The following is a 26,740-nucleotide window of genomic DNA, read 5'->3' on the forward strand; positions in this document are numbered from 1 at the left end:
AATGTTTTATAATGTTCATTTTAGCAAGCATCCTATTTCCAAGACTTTTCTGGATTCATAAATTGAAAAATGTTCCATCTGCTTCTTTGCTCTCAGTATTGTAACACTCTTTCTATATAAGACGACTTGGAAAACATCTTCCTTACACCATTCCTTGAGCTGGTAATCTATTAGTTATCATACCTTTACCTTCTTACTTGCTGACAAATAAATTGTGTTTGCTACACATTTTGCTTCCCTATATGTTCTATTATCCCTGAGGTAAACATTAAGGAAGATGTCATCCCATGAGAAACCTAGAGAACAAATGTTCAGTATATGCTGATTTTCTGACCCAGTGACGTTGCCTTTCCTCTGACTGGAAAATGTGGTAACATCAATATGGTTTGACACAGGGGCGGAAGAACATCAAAGCATTTTAGAAGCGGAAAGTCCTTTCCATCCCCTGCCTTCTCATTCCTGTGTGAAGAACAAGAGACACACCCACTAGAGTGTGTTCTGTACAACCCTCATACATACATACACACGTATGCCCAAGGCATGAAGAGCAGCTTAATTCAGACTGAAGACAGCTAATTTCAGGACAGATTTGAGCAAATACTCTGAAAGATCAGTTGAGGCAAGGCAAGGCGCTTTCTTCAGTGATTCTAATTTTCATTTTTCCCTCTACAGAGCAAAAGGATGTGTTTCAACAAGGATGGATGTGTCTCTTCATTGGTTATGAAACTTTGCAAAACAGAGTTGGCAATCAGATCTCCTAACACTTTTCTAAGGCCTAAAAATATATATCAGTCTATCTTTTTATGAATACTGTGTTCGTGATAGACTTCTGTCTTTCTTTTCTGGTTATAAACAGAAGTCTGTTGTAGAAAATGTGGGAAATACCTTAATGTACAAAGAAAATATAGAAAAAGTATCATCCATGGAACGAGAAACTCTGCTGCATTTATCTGTTCCACTGTTATCCAGTTCTTTCTTAGCCTCCCCTGGCCAACCCTAGCCTAGAGAATTTAATACATTGGCCCCTCCTATTCTTGCTAGAAAACTGGCCTCAACGTATTGTATTCTCTTAAATACCTTCACCCTCCATTTCTCAAACTTCAGTCAGTCTCCTCTTGTCATACCTGAGAACCAGCCACACCCACACAAGGAATCTGCAAACTATGGCCCAAAGGCCAGATCTGGGCCACTGCTTATTTTTGTACTTCGCATGAGCTAAGAGGAATTTTGACACTTTTAAGTAGCTGAAAAATCAAAGAAATAATACTCAGTCACAAGTGAAAATTGTATGAAATTCAAATTCCAGTGTCTATAAAGTCTACAATTTTGCTGAAACACATCCTAGCTCTTTCATTTACATATTATCTAAGGTCACTTTTGCACTACAATGGCAGAGTTGAGTATTTGCAATGGAGAAAGCAAGGTCTAAAATATATACTCTCTGGCCTTTACAAAAAAAGTTGACCTACCCCTGACCTTAACAGAGTATCTTTCTTTAAATGGATACTCCTATTTTACGTAAAATTATTCTAAAGAAAACTTTATAGCACTTATAAATAGAAAGCTATAATTACCATAATCACCTTAACTACAAGACAAGCTTGGAAATTACTGTAACAACCACAATAAGTACAACTTCACATTCATTAGCATGATTATTATTATTTAAGAAAAAAAAACAGAAAATAACAAGGTTTGGCAAGTATATAGAGTGGAGCCCTTGTGCACTGCTAGTAGGAATGGAAGACAGTGCAGCTTCTGTGGAAAACAGTATGGCAGCATTTCAAAAAATTAATAATACAATTATCATGTAATCCAACAATTCCACTTCCGGGTATACACCCAAAAGAACTGAAAGCAAGGGCCCAAACAGCTATTTCAGCATTATTCACAAGAGCCAAAAGGTGAAAGCAACTCAAATGTCCATCAACAGATGACTGGATAAACAAAATGTGGTATATTCATATAATGAAATATTATTTTGCCTTTAAAATGAAGAAAATTCTGACACATGCTAAAACACGGATGAACCTTGAGGGCACTATGCTAAGTATAACAAACCAGTCACCCAAGGACAAATACTTCATGCTTACACTTCTATGAAATACCTAAAGTAGTCAAATTCACAGAGACAGAAGTAAATGATGGTTGCCCGGGGCAGGGGAGAGGGAAATGGGGGTTATTGTTCAATGGGTACAGAGTTTCAGTTTTCCAAGATGAAAGAATTCTGGAGATGGATGGTGATGATGGTTACACAACAGTGTGAATGGACTTAATGCCACTGAACTATACACTTAAAAGTGGCTAAAATGGTAAATTTTGTTATGTATATTTGACCACAATTTAAAAAAATTTTTCATTGCAAGAAAAATAAAATAATGTTAACTGAAAACAAGCTAGATATTCTTTTACACCTAAGACTTGGTTTTTCTATGTTTAAAAAAGAGACCAGCAATCCTTAAGGAAGCCTTGAAGATTAGCAGGAACCTATAGTCTACATCAGGTAAAAATGCAAATAAAGTAAAAAGGGACTTATATTTGTGATTCAATTTCATAAATAACACTTCTTTAATGTCACATATGGTGACATTACTTCAAAATATGTGAATTTCCAAAAATGTCCCACAATTTAGAGAAGATTACCCAAATGTTCCCCAGTGATGTGTCACAATCCAGAAACTACAATCCTTACACTCTTGCTAAAAGGTTATTTCTTGATTCATACAGGGTATTCTCCAGTGAAGGTACCAGCTTTGCTGGGTTACAGCTCCCTGTTTCACAATAACATCTGATTTTTAAAAATCATTTCATCACCCTGTATCCTAGTATTAAATATATTTGAGCGAAGGATAATTTATCAGATTGGCTCTCCTGGGGTTAATTTTGAGAAGTTCTAAAAAATCATAGATATAAAGAGGGAACTGGGGAGGGAAGGAAGAAGTAAAAAAGAAAGAAAGATAGATCACAGAAAACTTGCTCTTTTTTTTTTTCAGGAAAGTATACATGTTTTATGGAGCCAGATAAAGGAAAAATAAATCACAGAAAATCTGTGAGATGTGTCACATTTGCTAAAGCACTAGTTACCAGTTGTTGACTAGTTACTATTCAAGAACATCACTGCTCTAAAGCACAAAATTCTAAAAGAATTAGAAAAATTCTTACAGGATAAAAATTAGAAATTCAGTTTTAAGGTATGGTTTACTACATAAAATTGTTTATTCCAAAGATCACAGGATTTATGAGACCTTAAATTATAACTTAATATGAAATATCCACCAAATCAAATGATTTCTAATAAATGAAGTTGATTCCAATGTCCCTTACGTTGTCCACAGTAAGTTCCAATATATCCTTTCTGGCACTGGCAGTGGTCATCTGCACAGGTCCCACCATTCATGCATCTCACACTGCACTGCTGAACTGCAAAGAGCAATAACAAAAAGTATAAAAACATCAGTCATCAAAATTATAGTATATGTGAGAGGTTATAAAACTATAAACTCAATTATCCAATTCAATGACAAGTATATCTTACAGAAGGAAATACTATGACCCAAACATATTTTTATTCATCATTTCTCTATAAGTGCACACATGGGCATATCTGTGATAACATGTTATTCAGGATGCATTGAAAACACTTTCAATGTTAAAAAAATAAATAAACAGAAGGTGACTAGCAGCATAGTTTCTGGAAAGCAGGAGGCACTTTTGTCTCCATTCAGAATGCAGGAGGTGAGTGCCTACCATTCCAGCTCAGTGCAGTACTGTCATAATGGACTTGAAGGCTATCCTCACAGAGCTTGAATTCTGATAGGGAGCTACGGAAAACACAGGTAAACAAATACCACTAAGTAATTATAGACTGTGATAAACTGTTTGAAGTAAACCATTGTGAAGGAGACTAGTCTGGAGCCAAGAAGGAGCTTAGATACTGGCACTAGACAAGACCACTCTGAGGTGACATTTACACTGAATAAGCCAGATATTAAAAGTACCAAGGAGAAACTTCAGAGAGAGAAGAACCAGCAAATCTAAAGACCTTAGGATGGTAAAAGGTTTCTTCTGAAGAACGGAGAGATTCCTGTGGTTAAAAAGAGGCAGACAGGGAAGAGATCTTGGAGACCCAGGCAGAGACCAGCCAGCTAACACAGGGCCTCCTCAGCCACCGAAGGGTTTTCATTATATCCCAAATGCAACAGGGAGTCATTGAAAGGATTTAAATGCGAGAGTGAAGTGATGTAATCTATATTTTAAAAAGATTACTCTAGCTGCTCTGCAGAGAACGGATTTGAAGAGGGCGAGAGTCTGGGAGAAGGATGAGTATAGCTTACACCACATCATAGCAGTGGAGATGGAAAGGAAAAGATAAATCTGAGATAATTATTTTCCAGTAAAGCCTACAGGACTTGTTTAAAGAGCCGACACAGAGAAAGAGAAGCAGCAGTTACTTAAGCACTGGGTGGATGGCAGAGCCATTTGCCAAGGCAGGAGGAACTGTGTGGTTCAAGTAGCCTGTGGTCAGCAATAAATTCAGTTTCCTTTTAGACATGCTACTAAGTTTCAATTGCTTGCTATTTCTTGAGTGGAGATGTCAAATGGGAAAGGGAATATATGAGTGTGGAGGTCAGTGGTGGGATCTCCAGTGTAGATAAATATTATGAGTTATCAACAGATTGGTAGTCATTGAAAACATGAGTTCACCCAGGGAGGGCAGAAGTCAGGAATACCAAACCTTGAATGAAAGACTGATGAAGACATAGAAAAGAGACTAAAAAGGAATGATCAAGAAAAGGAGCACTGAAGGCTACTGGCATTTTAAAAGTCAAGGGTGTTTCAAAGAAAAACGAAAAACAGCATTTCAAGAAGATAGTGATTAATAGTGCCAAAAGCTTTAGCAAGGTCAAACAGGATGATGATTGGGAGGGTTAGAAAAGTTCCTGATGAAATGGAAGGATTGCCCAAGGCCAAATGAATGCACAGATTCCCTGCTAAATTATATACCACAAGCAAAGAGTGGACCAGAGAATGTCCCAGCTCCCAGGTAGAGGAATTAAGAAACTGAATCTTAAAATTCCTCCAGCATTGTGTTTTTTGCCAAAGGCAAATATGAGAAAACTAGGAACAGGATAATGAACATATTGGCAACAGTATCTTGCAGGTAATCAGGCAAGAAAGAGAGGTTCAGGTTAAGTTGGGGATGAAATGTTCTGGTTAAAGTGGTCAAGAAATCTTGATGAATTTGAATGGTAGGTTTTAAAAGCTGAGGAAATGGCAGATTCAAAGGAAGTGAAATTAAGAGAGTTTTCATCAGGAGTTTCATCAGAAGACAATGGCATTTGATGTATGAATCCTGAATCTTATTCCTGAGTCAGACATACTCTATATTACCTTCTTTTAGGGAAAATTTGAAGAAAGATGTATTAAAAATATAATGACTTCACACTAGTTTGAGGCAAGACTTAAGAAAGCATTTATTTAATTATTGAGCAATTAAATAAACAATCTTGCTTCTGCCTTGTTATAATGTTATCTTAAATACTAGCCTCAAAGATTAATCTTCGACCTTAAGGACCCAACAATTTCTAATTGGGTCATGAATCACACAATCATAGTCCACAGTTATAATTATCTTATGAAGTTGTTGGCAGTTAATACATGTGAAGCAAAATAGGTCCATTATGTGTAAAGTATCTGGTCAGTACTCAATAAACACATGCTGCCTTTGGAGTTCTCTTCTCCTTCCCCCTTAGATAACCCACAAAACACATGTTAAGCAAAGGCAACAAATACAGCCTAGTGTTTGAGACTATACACTTAGGCATCAGAATACCTGGATTCAAGTCTGTGTTTCCTTGGGCCAGTTAATTAAATTATCTGTGCTTTACTTTGCTATTCTGTAAAATGGGGTATTAACAGTATCTCACAATGTTGATGTAAGGATTAACTAAAGTAATAACAGTTAAAACTCCCTGGCACACAGAAGGACCTTTAGCATTTGCTCCAAAGCTTAAGAAAAATGCAGTGAAAAGGCCACAAGTAAGAAACATACTTGATTTTGATCCACAGGTTGGTGATATTTGCCCACTGGAACAAGTACACATGTTAGGACGGGAACAAAATCCATCTCCACAACTATTTCTACAAATCGCTGTAGAAAGCACAATAGGAAAATGAATGAATAACTATATAATAAACCATAGTTTACAAAACAAGAAAGCTGTATTTAAAAATAAAAAGCCTGAAAAACTAAGATAAAATATATGATATAAATGTCTAACTTCAGATATGCAATAAAATTACCCATTGCAGACTTGGGAATAACTCTCACAGGTATCCTTATGATAACGTGTAAACAAATGAAGCTGTTTCAAATTGCATAATCCTTTAAGGAATCTCCACACTGTTTTCCATAGTGGCTGTAAAAGTAGAACTACCATTTGATCCAGCAATACCACTACTGGGTATCTACCCAGAGGAAAGGAAGTCATTATTCGAAAAAGATACTTGTACATGCATGTTAATAGCAGCACAATTCACAACTGAAAAATCGTGGAACCAACCCAAATGCCCTTCAATCAACAAGTGGATAAAGAAACTGTTATATATATATATTGTGATATATATATAAAACTGTGATATATATAACATATATAACTGTGATATATATAATATATATATAACTGTGATATATATAATATATATATCACCATATATATAATATATATCACCATATATATAATATATATATCACCATATATATAATAGAATACTATGCAGCCATAAAAATGAATGAATTAACAGCATTTGTAGTGACCTGGATGTGACTGGAGACTTATTATTCTAAGTGATGTAATTCAGGAATGGAAAAGCAAACCCTGTATGTTCTCACTGATATGTGGGAGCTAAGCTATGAGGACACAAAGGCATAAGAATGATATAATGGACTTTGGGGACTTGGAGGAAAGAGTGGGAGGAGGTGAGGGATAAAGGACTACAAATATGGTGCAGTGGACACTGCTCAGGTGATGGATGCACCAAAATCTCACAAATCACCACTAAAGGACATATTCGTGCAACTAAATACTACCTGTACCCCAATAACTTATGGAAAAATAGAAACAAAAATAAAGTCATATGTAAGTAAACGTTACAGAATGAAAACATGGTAGAATAAAATAAAGCACAGGTTTTTTAAGTTTAAAATACATATATATGTGTGCGTGTGTGTGTGGGTGTGTGTGTATATATATGTATGTATATATATGTGTATATATATGTATGTATGTATATATACACGTATGTATATATATATACACATATTTACTGGCTTTAAAAGGTCTAAAAGAACTTTCACCAAACAGTACAATGGATCTCACTGCATGATGGGCTTATGTATGGATTATTACTTTTATAATAAACAGTTAAAGCTTTGCAATAAGGAAAAAAAATGTATAATCCTAAATCTTTAATTGTCTTATCAATACAGGTTGTCTCTTTCATTAAAGACTGAGAGTTTAAAATGCAGAATTCACCCAGAGAAGACAGCCTTGATTCTAAGTAGTTGGGAGGGTTGCAGGAATAGAGAAAATACAGCCCACTATGCAAAAGCCTTCACAGGAGACAGACAACATGAAATTGGCTGAACCAGAGGCTCCAGTCCTAATGACTTGGCCAAGCCTCAAGGGTTCCACACACATTCCTTCCAGGCTGGTATCTGACCTACCCTGTGATCAATCTTTGGTCCCCTCAATAATTCCCTCTCCTTCCTACAGCCTTTCTCCTTCCATATTATCTCCACAACCTAGCCTATTCCTGCTGCTCAGAAAAGCTACTGTGGCATTTTGATGGTGGGGAGAGTCAAAGACTCCTGCAGCTGTGACCTCCAATGAACAGAAAGGTATGAGGGTCATCACAGCAAAGAATGTTAGGCTCACTGACACAATACATACCACAGATACTCCACACTTGTAGCCAAGTACCTTCGAATGGGAAGTCTCTCCCATATTTAGAGACAGTTCATTTAGGAGCTGAGAGATTTCTCTCTATAACCATAATTGAGTTCTCTCTTTCAGCACAAGGGCTGTGTACTTTAATGCTCATGCCATGACTGGATATATAAAGACAAGAAGAAAGTCTGGAAATGCTCTGAAACTGGCTGTAGTTAGGGAAAGGTCCCACAACTTTCGAAGAGATTTGGGACCCTCAACAATGAAAAAAGCATTTCCTGCAGAAGTAAACTAACTCACTAATTGTTTTTCTTATCCAAGATGCCTTCTGATATCCATATATTACTACTAGCATTAGTACTTCTTATAAATGAAGACAGTGGGCTGGGTATGGTGGCTCATGTCTGTAATCCCAGCACCTTGGGAGCCCTAGGCAAATGGATCACTTGAGCCTAGAAGTTGGAGATCAGCCTGGGCAACATAGGCAGACCCCAACGCTACGAAAATTTTTTTAAAAATTAGCCTTGCACATTGGCATGTGCCCATAGTCCCAGCTACTCATGAGGCTGAGGTCAGCATGCAGCTTGAGCCCGAGAGGTCAAGGCTGCAGTGAGCTGTGATCATGCCACTGCATTCCAGTCTGGATGACAGCGAGATCCTGTCTCAAATTAATAAAAAAATAAAAAGTGAATAGTGTGAAATATTGTGATGTTAAGATAAAAATATTTTAGGCAAGAATATGTTTCCTGCCATGGAGTTGACTCTTACTTCTTAAAATGTACTACAGTTTCTGATCACCAGTAACTCTCCAATGACAAATGTGTATTAAAACATTGTTTTATTTCAAAGTTCCCTTCTCCCCAGAAGGCCAATATTTAGTCTAGGCTTAAGAGAGGAGACCCAAAGTACCTCCACCCGGGTTCCAAACCAAATGAAGGTTTGATGGGCTGGAGACTGAGCATTCTCAGGCATTTACCTGTCGTGGATACAGGTATATATTCTGTATCTGTGAGCCAATGAGAAGCAAGAATGCTGAGGCCCTTTTGCCCCACACCAGCCTCAGACTATGGTACACTTACTGAATATCTGTCCCTCCCACAATTACTAAAACTATGAGACCTAGAAATACCAGAGGGAGAGAGAGACAGGACCTAGGGGCTGAGACTTCAGTGATGCTGTGAGAAGTCACATGGCCAGGCAAAGAATACATAGTACCCAAAAGGTCTGAAGTTTAGTTGTCACTCTGCCATTGATCTGCTATGAGCTCCAGAAAAACCCACAGCCTTTCTGGGCTCAGTGTTTTCATTTGGTAGCATAACATAAAGGAATTATACCGGAATGCTCTGATGTTTCCTCAGGTCTCAAATGTTATTAGTCCAGCCAACCTCATCCTACTCTTATTATATTGATCAAAATACTGTTTATAGCATAATTTCACAATAAATAAATCAATAAGCAAATTTTTTCATTGCTTCATGTTCTAAGAAGATTAAAAAAAAAGGTGAGAAAGTCAATTCCGTACTTTTGGAAATGAATATTTGGAAGTTTGGAAGTACTTCAGTAATTTTTCTCGGCTACAACTAAGCACAATACCAACAAAACATAAAGACTCAAATAAAAATGCATTAGGTTTCCAGAACTTGGAGAATTACAGTTTCTTTTAAATATCTTCTCCTTATAAAGCCTGTCAAACACTAAAATTCTGTTGACCATTTTTTATTTTTCTATATTAAAAGAATGCTGAGGTACAAATGTATGAGAAAATATTTGGTTTTTATTTATTTGAATTTTATTTATTTTCTTTTTTGTAAATGGTCTCAGATACTTTCTTTTGCTAAATGGTGTGATACAGATAAATCCAATAAATATAATAATTTACTTAATTCATTATCATCAGGAAGGCCTGGAATTAAAATTCTTGATTTTGAGTTTATAATGGTTTCATTTCACTTATTACCTCTACATATGATCATTTTAAATGTCAGACTAATTGAACTACTGAATTGAATGCAGGCTGTTAGTGTTAAATGAGACTCATGCAATAGAATATAAAGGTATTACATTGTCCCTATTTTGTGCACTGTTTAATAATCTTAGGTACTTAGAATTTTTAGATGTGCTTCTAATAAATATTTTTGTAGATACGTCTTGACACAAGTGTTATAAATGTTTCTTACAGATATAAAGATCATTTCAAAGTTTACTCTCATAGATTTCTGATACGTGTAAATTTCAGTGTATCTCATAACCATCCAAATATTTCAAGTCTCAGAAATGCAGATTACAATAGTCACTGTTACCCTGAGATTTTCAAAGCTGATCTTCTACCAGTGATCAGTGGGCCATACATATATTTCTACTGCAAATATTCTGGAAGGCTCTGCTCTCTGGAATTCCCATTCCACACTGATCCAATAAAATCTGACTTTACAGATTTTCAACACGTACCATGAACCAATCCCTCCTCCTCGGCTGCTCTCCAACTCAATAATGGCAGTCACATTCATTACATTTAGTGAGTCAGACTTTCCGCCGTGCCTAAGTCACTCCCAGCTAGTATGGCAGGTGTGCGATGAGTGACGTTAGCTGTTTCAGGAGTCTAAAAAACCATGTAAGTTTAAAGCAGCCATGGTAATGCCCTACTGGCCTGAAAGAGTAAACCCACCCTCCATTAATGCCTCACATATGACTTCTGTGTTGGAGAGAAAAGAATGCAGAACATTTTCTTTTAAAAAATAAAGCAAAGGCTTATTATAATCAGAGGATTTGTTCAAAATATTTATAAGTCACTTTAAATAACACAGTTGTTTCCTATTTTTGCCATTGGAAATAGTGGGATGTTAAGGTAGAAAAAATAAGAAGAAATTAGTCTTTATGACACTGGAGATTTCATCCCTTTTTTAAAAACTGCCCAGAAATAACATTAAGCATCTATCTCAAAACCACAAAACCAATAAATACAGAGTTAGAAATGCCACTACATCCTTATTATCCCTCGGTTAGTGTGGCTTGCCCTTTTTCTCTGTTCACAGTTGCATAATTATTTTCTCCCTGGAGAACATGGAGGTCAATCTAAAGTCAAGACTGGCTCTAAATGAATGTGCTGTCTATGATACCTGGCTCTCCTCCCAACAAGACAAATGTGGTTGTGCTACATAAACACACAGGAGAAGGCCAGTCACACTGCAAGTCACAAATTTACAGGCATATGAAATAAGACATCCCAGAGTCCGTGACTGTGAGGCTGATAACTAATGAGCTCTCCAATTAGAACTTGGAGAACTGGTTATACACTTTGGAAACAGAATAAAATAATCAAAACTTTTAAGGTCAAGAGATACAGAATTTTTCAAGGTCTAAGATTCATACTTTGGAAATCTACTGCACACTATTGAGGTTTAGGGTCTGGAAACCCTAAATTTAAACGTCTTCCAAAAAGCAAAAAAAAAAAAAACTCAAGCCCCTTTGTAAGAGTTCTGTCTTTTAAAAGTTTGTTAACTTAGGTCAACACTAAATCCGTGAGAATGCTCCTTTCGTATCTAGATTATGTGGTTGTTGATATAAAACCAGAAATAAGAAAGTGGTTTTATATAAATGCCTAAGAAACCTTGATCTTCATAAGGCCTAAATCTCAAGCAGAGTTAAAAGCCTGATAATTTGCATAACATGTGGTCTTATCTGGATTTTTTACGGAAAAAGTGGTTTTGAGTTATCTAGATAATTGCTCTACTCTTCCCCTCTTCCAATTTGTATTAATAGACATAGAAAGATAAAACTTTCAATTATCTTTGAAATCTTTATCATTATTGCCCTTCAACAGTCTAGAAGTGAAGTCTGAACTGACTCAAACCGGTTGAGTCTTCCCCACTATTCAAATGGGGCCGCGTCCCGATTATCAGTGCAATGTGATCACTTGATTTTAAACGCAACTATGCGTCCAAATGGCTGAGTGCAAGAGGTCGGCCGGAGATAGGGCCGAGCGCGCTGCCCCAAGCTGCGATCCCTGCCAAGCACTCACGGACAATGCACTGGTTTCCTCCAGGGAGCGTCTTCCATCCAGGGCAGCAGTAGGAGTGGAATCTGGAGCCGCACACGTTGGGCCTGTGATGGACAAGCGCGGTCACGTAACAGATAGGTAGAGGGATGCAGCAACATATAAACGGTCTTCGTAAGCAATGCTCCGAGCGAGTAGATTTCAGGACAACAAACAAATCAAAATTACACTTCAAATTATTGGGGATCGGGAGGCAGACGTGGAAGCAAAAGAGCTAGATGCTGGAATGCAGGAGGGTCAGAAACGTCTAAACACTGCCTTTCATCTGTCGTCCCTTGCCTGCCTTTTTAAAGGGCGAAAAGAGGCATGGAAACATATAATTTGCTACTATTCTAGCCTCCAGATGCAGAGAACAAAGGGACCATTCCGTTCCAAAGAATCCTTGCCCTCCTTCCCAAATCCATTCCTCCTTGGTCAACTGTTACTTTGGCCCCGACGTGTCAAGGAAAGCGCGTCGCAAGGTGGAGCGCTCGGGTTGACGATGAGAAGGTGAGCTGTGAACCCTGCACACGTCCTCAAACAAAAGGCTCACGAGCCGCGGCCCCGACGTGGGGAGCAAGCAGGCTTCTCTGGCCCCTGCAGCAGGCGGACCCAGGCCCGCCTGCCGCCCGACATTCAGAACCTGTTCCCGCAGCGCGAGCTCTGCACACGCTCTGCGATCGGCACCCCTGGACCCCCTAACCACCCGCCGCCCAACCCCCGGAGAGAGGGCTTTCCGCCCGCTGAGCTGCGGGGTTGGGAAGGAAAAGGGGGACGCGCTCCTGGGGGTCTTTGGATATCCTGGCAAAGGGGGCTGCAGCTCTGGGCTCCAGCTAAAGGGTCAGGGACGGAGTGGGCCGGAAAGCCGCCAAACTGAGGATTCCCCCCTCCCCCAAGCCGGAGCCCTAGGTGCGGAGCCGCTTGCCCACTTACCCTCGGAGCACGTCCTGCTGTCCTCGCCGGCGGACGCGGCTGGCCACTGCGGCACCCTCCTCGCGATACTCGGGAGCTAGAAACCCGCCTTCAGAGCCTGCTGTAGCGGACCGAACCTGTTGCGGCGGCGGCTGGGGTCGGGGCGGCTTGGGCGGAGGAGGCTGAGGCTGGCCGGCCGTGCCCTGCGCCCAGAGCACCACACAGCCCAGCCACAGGAAGTAGAGCTGGAGACACAGCCTCCGTCTTCTCCCCATCACCGGCGCCGAAAGCGCGCGGCCGTAGACCCGCGGAGAGGGAGTGATCAAAGACAAAATCTGCGCGCCTCAGAAAAGAGTCAGGGTCTAATAAGCCCTTCGTCGGCTCCGGGGACTCCCTCGGGCTTGGGCTCCCTGCTCTAGCTGGAGACCTCGACAGAGCGCCGGCCCCCTGACTGCCCGCGAAGCGAGACGCGGGGCGCCGGGTCTAGCGCAGTGGGCGGAGAGGCGCGGCGGAGGTGCAGCCGGCAGCCCCGAGCGGTACACGTTGCATAACCGGCCTAAAGCCCCGAGCGACTCCAGGACCGCCAGCGGGCGGGGGAGGAAATTACAAAAGCCCTGGCGTAAAATTTCAAAAAATGTGAACCTCAAAAGAAAAAAGGGCCTGCACGCAGAGCTCGGCGGATTCCCGTGCGCTCCGAACACGGATATTGGAAAGCTGCAAAAGTCACCAGAAAGAAACAGGCAAGCAAACAAAAGTCGCCCCCAGAAGAAGAGGAGGGTTCCCTCTGGGCTCGCTCGGAGTCCCACAGGGCAACGAAGCGCGGGTAGCGGCTGCGGAGCCGGGCGGAGGTGCGCGGGGCCGGGGCGTGCGGCCAGCAAGAGAGAGGGCGGGAGGCTGGGCGCTGGAGAAGATGCGGCGGTGGAGGGCGCGACGCGGGGGTTTTAGAGGCCCGGCGGGGCGCGGGGCGGGCCGGCGGGCGGCGGCTGTCAGTGGGGGCGCGGCCGTCCACACGTGGGGCTCAACCGGGACTGAGAGGCCGGCGCAGAGTGGGCGGGGACAGAGTAAGGGAGAGATCGGGACTGAGGAACGAGGGGAACCAGGGTTGGGTGAGGGGAAGAGGAAGGAAGGGGGGGAGGGCGAAGGGAGGGAAGAGGACGGAGATTGGGGAGAAGGGGGGCGAACCCGAGAGGAAGGCCGGGCTGGAAGAGGGACTTGGAAAGAGGGATTGGCGAGCCCGGGTGCGAGAGGAAATGAGCGGGGGATGGGGGCGAAGTTAGGGCAAAGAGAGAAGTGGGAAAGGAGAGGGAGGGCCAAGGTCCGGGCGCCGAGAGGAGGGGCCCGGGGGGCCGGCTGGAGGGGGCGAGGCGCTAGGCGGCTTTGCTTCCCGTCCCCGTCAATTGGCCGCTAGCTCTGTTTTGACTGCCTGTACAAAGCGAGTAGACGGCGGGGGATGGGGCGATTAGGGACCGGATTTGGGAAAGGAGGCAGCAGCCCCTTCCCCTCCCCCTCCGCCCTCGCCCGGCCGCGGACGAGGGACTAGGGTGCCTAAGCGCGCCAGGCTTGGCGGGACCCGCAGCTGAACTGACCCGCAGCTGAACTTCCCCGCCGGACAGAGGCCGCAAGGTTGAGGATGAGAACGGGTCTTTCTGTAGGGTCCCGGCCCCTGACCTGGGATGGGGGGATTCGCAGTCAGCCAGGAATAGAGGCTCACGGGGCTGTTGGTTGCAGCCTCAATCCAAGAAGGAGGAGACCTCCCCATTGCCCTCCTACCCCCACCGCCCCACCGGGAGCGGCGTCAGTCTGCGGGGCCAAATTAGGGGCTGGGTGTTTCCAGATTGAAATGCGCCCTCCGCCACCAAGAGGGAGCTCACGCGGCCGCGGGGGGCCGAGGCAGCCAGCCGGCGCCGCGGTCCTGGGGAGTCTGTGCAGGGGTGTGCTCTGGTGTGAGACCTGGCAGGACTCTGCCTGGGCTTGCATGCAGGGAGGGGTTAGAGACTCTGAAATCTACTAGCGGGCAGGGTGGTGACAAGGCGGGTAAATGAGGCTCGGGGCATGCCCTTGCTTCCTGGCTTGGACCCCTTCTGATTGATTAAATCCTAGCAATTGGTGCAACCCTCTGTACCTCTTAGAGTGCCTCTCACCGGCCTGCTCTGGGTTCTTCCTTTGGGGCCCTCCTTTCGTGAAATCTCTGTGAAGTCCTGGTCATTTCTCATTTAGTGGAATATCACAATTTAAAAATCAAACACTCCTGAAAACAAGGAGAGACCATCCAAGCACAGTTTGTGAAACAGTACAAGAGAGCAGTGTCTGGTTTATTCAAGCCTACAAAACCTCAGTTTAAAGGGGAAAATGTTGAATATGTATAGGAGGGTGTGTGTGTGTGTGTGTGTGTGTGTGTGTATATACACACACGTACATATATATACATATATACACATATATAACATATATGATATATATCATATATCATATATATTTATATATCACATATATTTATATATATCATATATCATATATATCATATATCATATATATCATATATATCATATATATCATATATATCATATCTATCATATATCATATATATCATATATATCATATATATCATATATCATATATATCATATATCATATATATCATATATATCATATATCATATATATCATATCTATCATATATATCATATATATCATATCTATCATATATATCATATATATCATATCTATCATATATATCATATCAATCATATATCATATATATCATATCAATCATATATCATATATATCATATATATCATATATCATATATATCATATATCATATATATCATATCATATATCATATATATCATATATCAATCATATATATCATATATCATATATCAATCATATATATCATATATATCATATATCAATCATATATATCATATATATCATATATCAATCATATATATCATATATATCATATATATCAATCATATATATCATATATATCATATATCATATATATCATATATATCATATATATTATATATCATATATATCATATATATCATATATATCATATATCATATATATCATATATCATATATATCATATATCATATATATCATATATATCATATATCATATATATCATATATCATATATATCATATATATCATATATATCATATATCATATATCATATATATCATATATATCATATATCATATATATCATATATCATATATATCATATATATCATATATATCATATATCATATATATCATATATATCATATATATCATATATATCATATATCATATATCATATATATCGTATATCATATATCATATATATCGTATATCATATATCATATATATCATATATCATATATATCATATATATCATATATCATATATATCATATATCATATATATCATATATCATATATCATATATATCAATCATATATCATATATATCATATATCATATATATCATATATATCATATATCATATATATCATATATATCATATCTCATATATATCATATATATCATATCTCATATATATCATATATCATATATCATATATATCATATATCATATATCATATATATCATATATCATATATGTCATATATATCATATATCATATGTGTCATATATATCATATATCATATATGTAATATATATCATATATCATATATGTCATATATATCATATATCATATATGTCATATATATCATATATCATATATGTCATGTATCAATCATATATCATATATGTCATGTATCAATCATATATATCATATGTCATATATCTCATATATATCATATGTCATATATCTCATATATATCATATATATCTCATATATATCATATATCATATATCTCATATATATCATATATCATATATCTCATATATATCATATATCATATATCTCATATATATCATATCATATATCTCATATATATCATATATCTCATATATATCATATCATATATCATATATATCATATATATCATATATCTCATATCATATATATATATCATATATCTCATATCATATATATATCATATATATCCTATATCACATATATCATATATATCCTATATCACATATACCATATATATCCTATATCACATATCATATATATCCTATATCACATATATCATATATATCCTATATCACATATATCATATATATCCTATATCATATATATCATATATCCTATATCATATATATCTCATATATCCTATATCATATATATCATATATCCTATATCATATATATCATATCATATATATCATATATATCATATCATATATCATATGTATCATATATATCATATATATCATATATATCATGTATCATATATATCATATATATCATATATATCATGTATCATATATATCATATATATCATATATATCATGTATCATATATATCATATATATCATATCATGTATCATATATATCATATATATCATATATCATATATATCATATATATCATATATATCATATATCATATATATCATATATATCATATATATCATATATCATATATATCATATATATCATATATATCTATCATATATATCATATATCATATATATCATATATCAATCATATATATCATATATCATATATATCATATATATCATATATCATATATATCATATATATCATATATCATATATATCATATATCATATGTATCATATATATCATATATATCAATCATATATATCATATGTATCATATATCATATATATCATATATCTCATATATATCATATATCATATATATATCATATATCTCATATATATCATATATCATATATATATATTTCTGGCCCAAATTGCCCAGATGTGCTATTTGACAGCCAAAATTCTCCAGTAATTGGCACAACTCCCTCCTTTATTTCTCCATGTAGTCAAAGGGTCTGAAGGTAGTACCCATTGTTACAGTATTCTCATAAAGCAGAAGAAAAGATAAGAGTTACGTAATTTCATGTGAGACACCGATTTGTTAAAATCCAGAGAAAGAGCAATACAGTTATTTTCACGTACTTCGCTTCAAATAATAAAATTATTTAAACTAAAAGAGCTAACTAATGTAACTATCTCCTGGTTTAAAGCAGTGTTTTAGTCATACCATTTAAAACATCCTGTATCTGTTTTTTTTTTGTTGTTGTTGCTGTTGTTTAATACTTACGTGGCTTCATGGTTCATTCCTGTCCATCATATTAAATCTAAATGCTCTAAAATTGCCTATGCCTTTACCCTTTGATCCAGCAATTCCACTTTTAGGAACCTATAGAAAAGATACATAGACAAAAAAAATGAAATGGTGCATACATTTGTCTGTTCATTGCAGCACTGTTTATAATAGTGAAAGACTAGAAACACAAACTTCCCATGAACAAGCAACCGTTGTGTATGACTTCATCTATTCAGTGAAGTATTATGCAGCTGTCAAATATGAATGAAGAGAAACTCTGTATGCTCTTAGAGAGTGATCTCTAGCATATACAGTCTACTAAAATAAAAAAAAAAAAGCAAGGTACAGATAGACTAGGCAGTTCATTGAGACAAAGTAGAATAAAGGTTACCAGGAGCTCCAGGAAAATGGGAAGGATGAGTTATTGTTTAGTGAGTACAAAGTGGTCTGCCTAGGATGATGAAAAAGTTAGAAATGGATAATGGTGACGGTGGTCCAACATTGTGCATGTACTTAATGCCACTGAATTGAAAGCTTAAAAATGATTAAAATGGTAAATTTTATGTTATGTCTATTTTTTACAATATTTTTTAAATGAAAGCTGTATAATATTGTATGCTACTTTTTAGGGGTATGGGTGTGTTATAGATTTAACAGAACAAACAAGAAGTATAAACTAAATCTAATAAAAAATGGTTATCTGTAGAGAAAGGGGAGACTATGGGGAAAGAAACAATGGTGGAAGCTAAACCTTTCTAAATAAACTTAGTTTTATAGTTCTAGCTTTGGAACTATGTTCCAAAGACCTAGAAATAGTGACAACCCAAAAACCATAAGGTCATTGTGACCAGATTGTGGTTCCTAAATACCATTTCTAAATTAAAGGAATCAGGGTTCCTTGGGTGAGTGGCAGATTCTAAGTCTGGGAAAGGAAATGCGTAAAGTGAATCTGGACTATCTGTCTTGTCATGCCTGAAAGCAAGAAATTATCTGACTATTAAGGTCATGTCAAAAGGAAACCTGAGCTAAGTTGAAAGAGATATCGCTGGTTAAGGATGGGGAAACTTGAGCATCAAAAAGAAAAAAAAATGACAGCAAAAGATTGAAATACATGAAGTGTGTCAGTATTCAAGATTTCCAAATGATACTCCAAACAAAAATTAGTTGGCCACTTTTGGAGGTTGTTAGGGCACAGCTCACTATTCTAAACACATTGATAAATAAAATTATTAACCAGTTATTCTTCCTTTGCTAGAAAGACCCAGAGAAAGTATTTCTTTCAAAAAAAAAAAAACCACAGTTGTAAATGCAGGAATGATGGAATTAGAAAAATCACTACTTGTAAACCCTAATAAAATAATGGACCTAGGCAACGGTTTTTAACAACTGCTAAAACCATTAGGTAAGAAGTGTTCAACTTGTGGCCATTTTTCCTCAGAGTATATTTGGCAATAATTGGAGACATTTTTTATTTTCACAACAAGACAGTGTGTGGGAGTGGTGATGAGAGTATCAGAGATGCTGCTAAACATTCTACGATGTACAGGACAGTCTCCCATAACAAAGGCATTATCTGGTCCAAAATACAAATTTACTTGAGAAGCCGTGCATCAAAAAGTCAACTGGGAACTTTTTAGTGAATGTGTCAAGCTGTTACCACCGGAACCTACTGATTAATTATTAACTTATGAAAAGTAAGACAACCAGACATTATGTTTTTATTTTTATGGTGCAATAGGAGGTACACAGACCACCTATGAAATATCTTTGTTAAAAAAACTGAGCCTGAATGTAACCATATCTCTACATTTAACTCCCAGTTTCCAAGAACAATAGAGGACCATGAAACATATTAAATGATACCTTGAGAATATAGGTAACCAGATCTAGAATGGGATATACCACAAGACCAAGTTCTTCAAATAAATGACATCAGTAGAGAAGAGGGAGGGGAACTGTTACGGCACAACCACCAAAAGCAATGCTTGCCCCTTATCTGGGATTTTGATATGAATGTTAGTGTAAAATAACATTTTTGATGCTATCATCCAGTCTAGTAAGTCTTATTTATATGGTTGCAGCTACAGTCAATATATAACTGCAACTGCGTGAGACACCCCAAGTAAGAACTACCCAGGCAAACTCTTCTGAGTTCCTGACCCATAAAAGGCTAAGGCAAAATAAATTTTTTAAACCTATAACTTTAGGAGTAATTTGTTATGTAGCGATAGAACACTGAACTGAACACTGGTTACTAGATATTAAATATTTATTTTTAATTTTGGGAGATGTGACAATGGAATCATGGTTATATTTTTAATATACTGGCTAATGTTATACTTACTAAAGTCTTTATAGATGAAATGATAGGATGCCTGGGTTTGATTCAAAATACTGCAAGAAGAACAAAGGCAGAGTGGATTAGATGTACTTTATTCCTCTTGGCAAGGATACTGAACTAAACATAAATAAATATGTGTGGAGAGAGAGAGCATGCACACATAAGAAGACTGTAAATGGTAGGGAGAAGAAGGCAGACTAGTTACCCTGCTAGTGACCTTGGAACCTGAGGAATGACATGATGGTGGTTTTCCTGAATTGCCTTTTGCTTTTTGTATCCCAGAATGAGTGCTAGGAAATCTGGCAATTTGGAAATGCCATTGGCAACAGACCAAAGAAAGCCTCGAAAGAAAGCCTGCCCTCTCTAGCCAAAAGACAAGAAAGGGATAGCCTAGAAAGACAAAACACTTTTAGACAATAACTGCCCTAACCAAACCACAGAAAAAAACTGTAGTCACCTTTACCAACAATGGCTAAGTAAGGAGCCTAGACTTTCATCCTTACCACGGTGTAGCAAGGTATCCCTCCCCTTCTCCTGGATAGTGTCAGAGAAAGCCAAGTGGAAAGCTCAGACTTTCATCCCCCTGCACGGTCGTGAACCACTTTCTCCCCATGGTGTCAGTGAAGAAGCTGGACTTCCACCTCCACCTAACAGTAATGAGATGCCCCTGTCTGCTGGGATGGTGTCAGAAGATACCTAGTAGATGCTCAGGAATCTTCTCACTGCCCAGCAGTAATGAGGCCATCCCACCACCACCAAGGTGTCATGGAATATCATGGGAAACTACATTGGGAGCAGTAATGAAACACCACTGTCCTAGCCAGAGTGGTACAGAAGAGCTTGAGTGGTGACCCTGTACTGTCACCCCTGCCCAGTAATAAATAACAAGTTACTCCTCCCCTCAAGAGTGTCAACAGAGGCTGCATGTAGATCTTGGACTTCCACCATCATCTAGCAGTAATGAGGCATCCCTTGCCCTGTCTGCCCACCATTGCAGTAACAGAGGAGGCTGCTAAAACAAAGAATTTAAATATAACCCAAAGTCTCACAAAATAAAGTAAAAAATGTCCAAGATTCATATACACCTACTATTTACCAGCAATTTTTTTTAATTCCAAGATTCAACTGAAAATCATTTATCATTGAAAGAACCAGGAAGATCTTAACTTAAATGAGAAAAGAAAATCAATACACATCAACACTGAGATGACACAGATGTTAGAATTGTCTGACAATATTCTTAAAGCAACTACAATAAAAATGCATCATTGGGCCATTGTAAAACTCTTGAAACAGATGATGAAAGAAAGTAGAAAGCATCAGCACAGAAATAGAAGACATAAAGAAGAACCAAATGAAAATTTTAGAATTTAAAAATAAAAGAATCAAAATTTTAAAAGTTAATAGATGGGTTTCACAGCAAAATTCAGAGGGCAGAGGAAAGAATCAGTGAACTTGAAGATAGAAAAATAGAAATCACTCAAACTGAACAATGAAGAGTATATACACTGAAAAATCAAATAGCCTTAGGGAGCTGTGAGACTATAATAAAATATGTAACATTTGATTATCTGAATTTCAAAGGAAGAGAAAGAGGATAAAGCTGCTGAAAAATTACTTGGAGAATAAATAATGGTGAAACATTTTCAAATTTTGGGCTATGCATAAATATACAGATTCAATAAGCCTAATAAGTCCTAAACAGAATAAACCCAAAGACATTCACATCAAGACTCATCATAGTCCAAGTTTTGAAAATTAAAGGCAAAGAAAAAAATCATGAAAGCAGCGAAAGAAAGGACACTTTACTTGTCCTTTCTGGAAAAAAACAATTCAAATGATAGCAGATTTTACATCAAAAAGTGTGGAAGCTAGAAGGGAGTGACACCCATTTCTTCAGTGCTGACAGAAAGTAAAGAACTGTCAACCAAGAATTCTATACCCAGTGGAAATATCCTTCAGAAATAAAGGACACATGAAGACCCTTTTAAATGAAGGAAAACAAGAATGTGTCTCCATCAGACCCACCCTAAAATAATGGCTAAAGGAAATTATTTAAAGAGAAATGAAATGTTAACCAAAGGATTCTTGAAACAAGAAGGAAGAAAGAACAAAAAGAGGGAATATATGGAAAAGTATGAGTAATTACAATAAATTTTATCTCTTGATTTTTCTAAATATGGTTCATACAAAAATTATAACATTGTCTCAGGTATATATCAGAAATATTTAAGAAAATTATTTTGTAAACAGAGGAAGGTAAAGACACATAAAAGGTGGTAAGGTTTCTATACTGGTAAAATGATAATACTAGTAGACTGTGATAAGTTAAAGGGGTAGCACAGGGAGACCTTTGTGATGAGGAAATAGTTCTCTAACCACTTGGTGGTGCTTACCCAAATCTGTGCATGTGAAAAATGGAATAGAATTATACATACACATTGTGCCAGTGTCAATTTTGTGGTTTTTATATTGTATGTAAGAAATAACCATTGGGAGAAACTAGGTAAAGGGTAAACAGGATCTCTCTGTGCTATCTGTGCAATTCTCGGTGAATCTATGCTTTTTAAAACATTTAAAATATTAATGATAAAACCTTTTTAAAGAAACTTGACACATTCTTACCCATCTTCTGTCAATGTAGAGATATTTCATCCCATGCAATTGAAAAAAGGTTAATAGATGAAATGGGAAAATGTTGATAATTATTAAAACTGTATATACAACCATCTATCAGTAATTTAAAGATGCAGCAGACGGAAAACCAATGAGAGCACAGTTGAACTGAGCACCACCACCGATCAGCTGGATCTAGTTGACATTCATAGTATATTTCATTTAATAACTACAGAATACACATTCTTCTCAAGCTCTCATGGAATATTCACCCAGATAGACCACAACTTTGCCCATAAAATACACCTTAACAAACATCTAAGAGAATAGAAATCATACAAAGTATGCTCTCAGATCACAATAGAATTAAATTAGGAACAAAAGACAGAATAGAGCTGGAAAAATCCCTAACTATCTGGAGATTAAATAATAAACTTCTAAATAACAAACATGCCAAAAAAGAAGTTTCAAGAGAAATTAAAGAATATTTTAAACTAAATAAAAATGAAAATAGAGCTTATTAAAATTTTCAGGGCCAGGTGCAGTGGCTCACGCCTGTAATCCCAACAGTTTGGGAGGCTGAGGCGGGCAGACCAAGAGATCTGTGGTCAAGAGATTGAGACCATCCTGGACAACATGGTGAAACCCCATCTCTACTAAAAAATACATAAATTAGCTGGATGTGGACGTGGTGGCACGTGCCTGTAGTCCCAGCTATTCAGGAGGCTGAGGCAGGAGTACCACTTGAACCCAGGAGGCAGAGGTTGCAGTGGGCCAAGATCGTGCCACTGCACTCCAGCCCGGTGACAGAGTGAAACTCATCTCAAAATAAATAAAATAAAATAAAATAAAATAAAATAAAATAAAATAAAATAAAATAAAATAAAATTTTCAGGATGCAGAGAAAGCAGTGCTTTGAGGAGCATTTATAACACTGAATGCATATATTAGCAAAGAAGGAATATCTAACATCGATGATCTAAGCTTCCACATTAGGAAACAAAAAAAAAGAAAAGCAAATTAATACAAGATAGATTGAAGAAAAGAAATAAAAATTACAGCAGACATTAAGAAATTGAAAACAGGATAGCAATAGAGAATATCAACAGACAAAATATTGGTTATTTGTTTTTGTTTTTAAGTGAAAGCAAATATATTAGAGAAATAAAGAAACAAAAGAATGGCTGCTCCATAGAAAGAGCAGCACAGGATGGGCTGCTTAACTAGTATATTTATGGTTGTTTCTTGATTATTTGCTAAACAAGGGGTGGATTGTTCATGTGTTGTTCGAGAAAGGGATGGGGAGTTCCCAGAACTGAGGGTTCTTCCCCTTTTCAGACCATATAAGGTAACTTCAAATGCCACGGCATTTGTAAACCATCATTGTGCTGGTGGGAGTATCCTTTAGCATGCAAATGCATTATAATTGGCATTTAATGAGTAGTGAGGACAATCAGAGTTCGCTTTTCTCCTCCTTTTGGTTTTGATGGGTTTTGGCTGGCTTCTTTACTGCATCCTGTTTTACCAGCTGGGTCTTTGTGACTTGTATCTTGTGAAACCAGTTCCACCAACCTCTTATCTCGTCCTGTGACAAAGAATGCCTAACCTCCTGGGGATGCAACCCAGCAAGTCTCAGCCTCATTTTATCCAGTCCCTATTCAGAATGGAGTTGCTCTGATTCAAACACCTCTGACATATTTCCCCTCTCCCTTCTAAAAGAGACCCTTAATCCTAAAAGGTTCATCTTCTGTAACTTCTTCAGGCTGAATGGGTGATGATATTCCTGCCTAAGTATTAGGGTCTCTTGTATTCAGGATAGAGAAGCATTCAGTGAGAAAGCATCGGTATGGTGAGGGCCATTTATAACTCAGAATCCCAGAAAAAGGTGATATAAGGCCAGGTGCAGTGGCTCACACCTGTAATTTCAGCACTTTGGGAGGCTGAGGCAGGCAGATTGCTTGAACTCAGGAGTTCAAGACCAATCTGGGCAACATAGCAAACTCTGTCTGTATAAAAAATACAAAAATTAGCTGTGCATGGTGGTGTGGAAGGATCATTTGAGCCCAGGAGGCAGTGAGCTGTTATTGCACCACTGCATTCCTGCCTGGGTGACAGCCAGACCCTGTCCCTGCAACCACCCCAAAAAGATATAAATAATTTCTAAATTCTGGAGAAATAAAGTAGAAAGAAATATGCTCCAGATTTTGTTTACAGGAGTATATTTTACTCAATTCCTAAAAGCTGTAAATAGCTCAAAAGAAAAGTTTTCTTGACTACAAATTCAGCCAATTGGTGCTGCAGTCTATTTCCTTTGAGTTGGGGGGTCTCTTCAGTATGGTCCCTTCATGGTTTGCCATGGAAGATGTTGCCAGAAAGAGGTCCAGATCTAGACCCCAAGAGAGCATTTTTGGATCTCGCAGAAGAAAAAATTCCTGTGGAGTCCATAGAGTAAAGTGAAACAAGTTTGATAGAGAATTAAAGAAAAAAATGAATGGCTACTCCATAGACAGAGCAGCCTGGTTAGTTGAAAAAATTAATAAAATTGATAAACCTCTAGCCAAGCTAACCAAAGAAAAAAAAGAGAACACACAAATTACTAATATTATAAATGAAATAGAACCATCATACTTATCTTGTGGGCATTCAAAGTATAATAAAGGAATAGTATGAACAATTCTATGCTACAAATGTGGTAACTAAAATGAAATGGACTAGTGACTTGAAAGACACTGACTATCAGAACTCACACTAGGATGAATAATTTGAACAGGCCTATATCCATTAAAAATAGAGTTAATAATTTCCAAAAAAGAAAGTACCAGGCTCAGATGGTTTCAGTGGCATTTTCTACTAATTCACTGGGGTTTTACAAAACATTTAAGGAACCAATGGTATCAATTTCTGCAACATCTTCCAGAATATCTAAGCAGAGCAAACACTTCCTAATTCATTCTATGAGGCCAGCATTCCCCTAATATCAAAACCAGAGACATTACAAGAAGAGAAAATTATGGGCCAATATCTCTCATGAACATAGATGCAAAAACCCTCAAAAACAGTAGCAAATTAAACAATGTATGAAAGGAAACATACTCTGTGACCTATGAGCATGTATTCCATGTATGAAAGATTAGTTAAGCATTTAAAAATTGATAAATGTAATCCATCATATCAATAGGCTACAGAAAACAATTATGACTACATCAGTCCAATACTCATTGATAATAAAAAGCATTTGACAACATCCAATACCCATTCATAATAAAAACTATGAGCAAACTAGGAATAGAGAAGAACTTCCTCAACATGATAAAGAATATCTACAAAAAAAAAACTAGAGCTAACATCATACTTAATGGTGAGAAACTGAACGCTTTCTCACCATTTATTTGGGAGTAAGACAAGGATGTACCCTCTCACCACTCCTATTCTACATTTTACTAAAATAAGACAAGAGTAAGAAATATATTTATACAGATTGATAAGGAAGAAACAGAACTATATGTTTGCAAATGACATGATCGTCTATGTAGAAAATCCTAAAGACCAGCAAGAAACTCCTGGAACTAATAAGCAATTATAGTAAGTTTGCAGGATACAATATAGAATGTCAATGTGGAAAAGTCAATTGCCTTCCTATCTATTACCAACGAAAAATTAATTAGCAAAAAACATACTTAGATGCA

General features: G+C 37.5%; 1 protein-coding gene across 1 annotated transcript in view; it reads right to left on the bottom strand.

Moving 5' to 3' along the window:
- The window catches only part of FBN2 (fibrillin 2), a 277,129-nt gene extending 263,210 nt beyond the window's left edge, over positions 1-13,919 (bottom strand). Inside the window, exons 1-4 of the mRNA XM_031011267.3 lie at positions 12,916-13,919; positions 11,968-12,050; positions 6,053-6,151; positions 3,325-3,420 (exon numbers count right to left, since the gene is read on the bottom strand). Of these exons, the coding sequence (XP_030867127.2) occupies positions 3,325-3,420; positions 6,053-6,151; positions 11,968-12,050; positions 12,916-13,169 (532 nt within the window). The 5' untranslated portion in view covers positions 13,170-13,919. The remainder of the gene's footprint in view (positions 1-3,324; positions 3,421-6,052; positions 6,152-11,967; positions 12,051-12,915) is intronic.
- Positions 13,920-26,740: the final 12,821 nt, after the last annotated feature.

Source organism: Gorilla gorilla, chromosome 4, assembly GCF_029281585.2.
Source record: "Gorilla gorilla gorilla isolate KB3781 chromosome 4, NHGRI_mGorGor1-v2.1_pri, whole genome shotgun sequence".
NCBI lineage: Eukaryota > Metazoa > Chordata > Mammalia > Primates > Hominidae > Gorilla > Gorilla gorilla.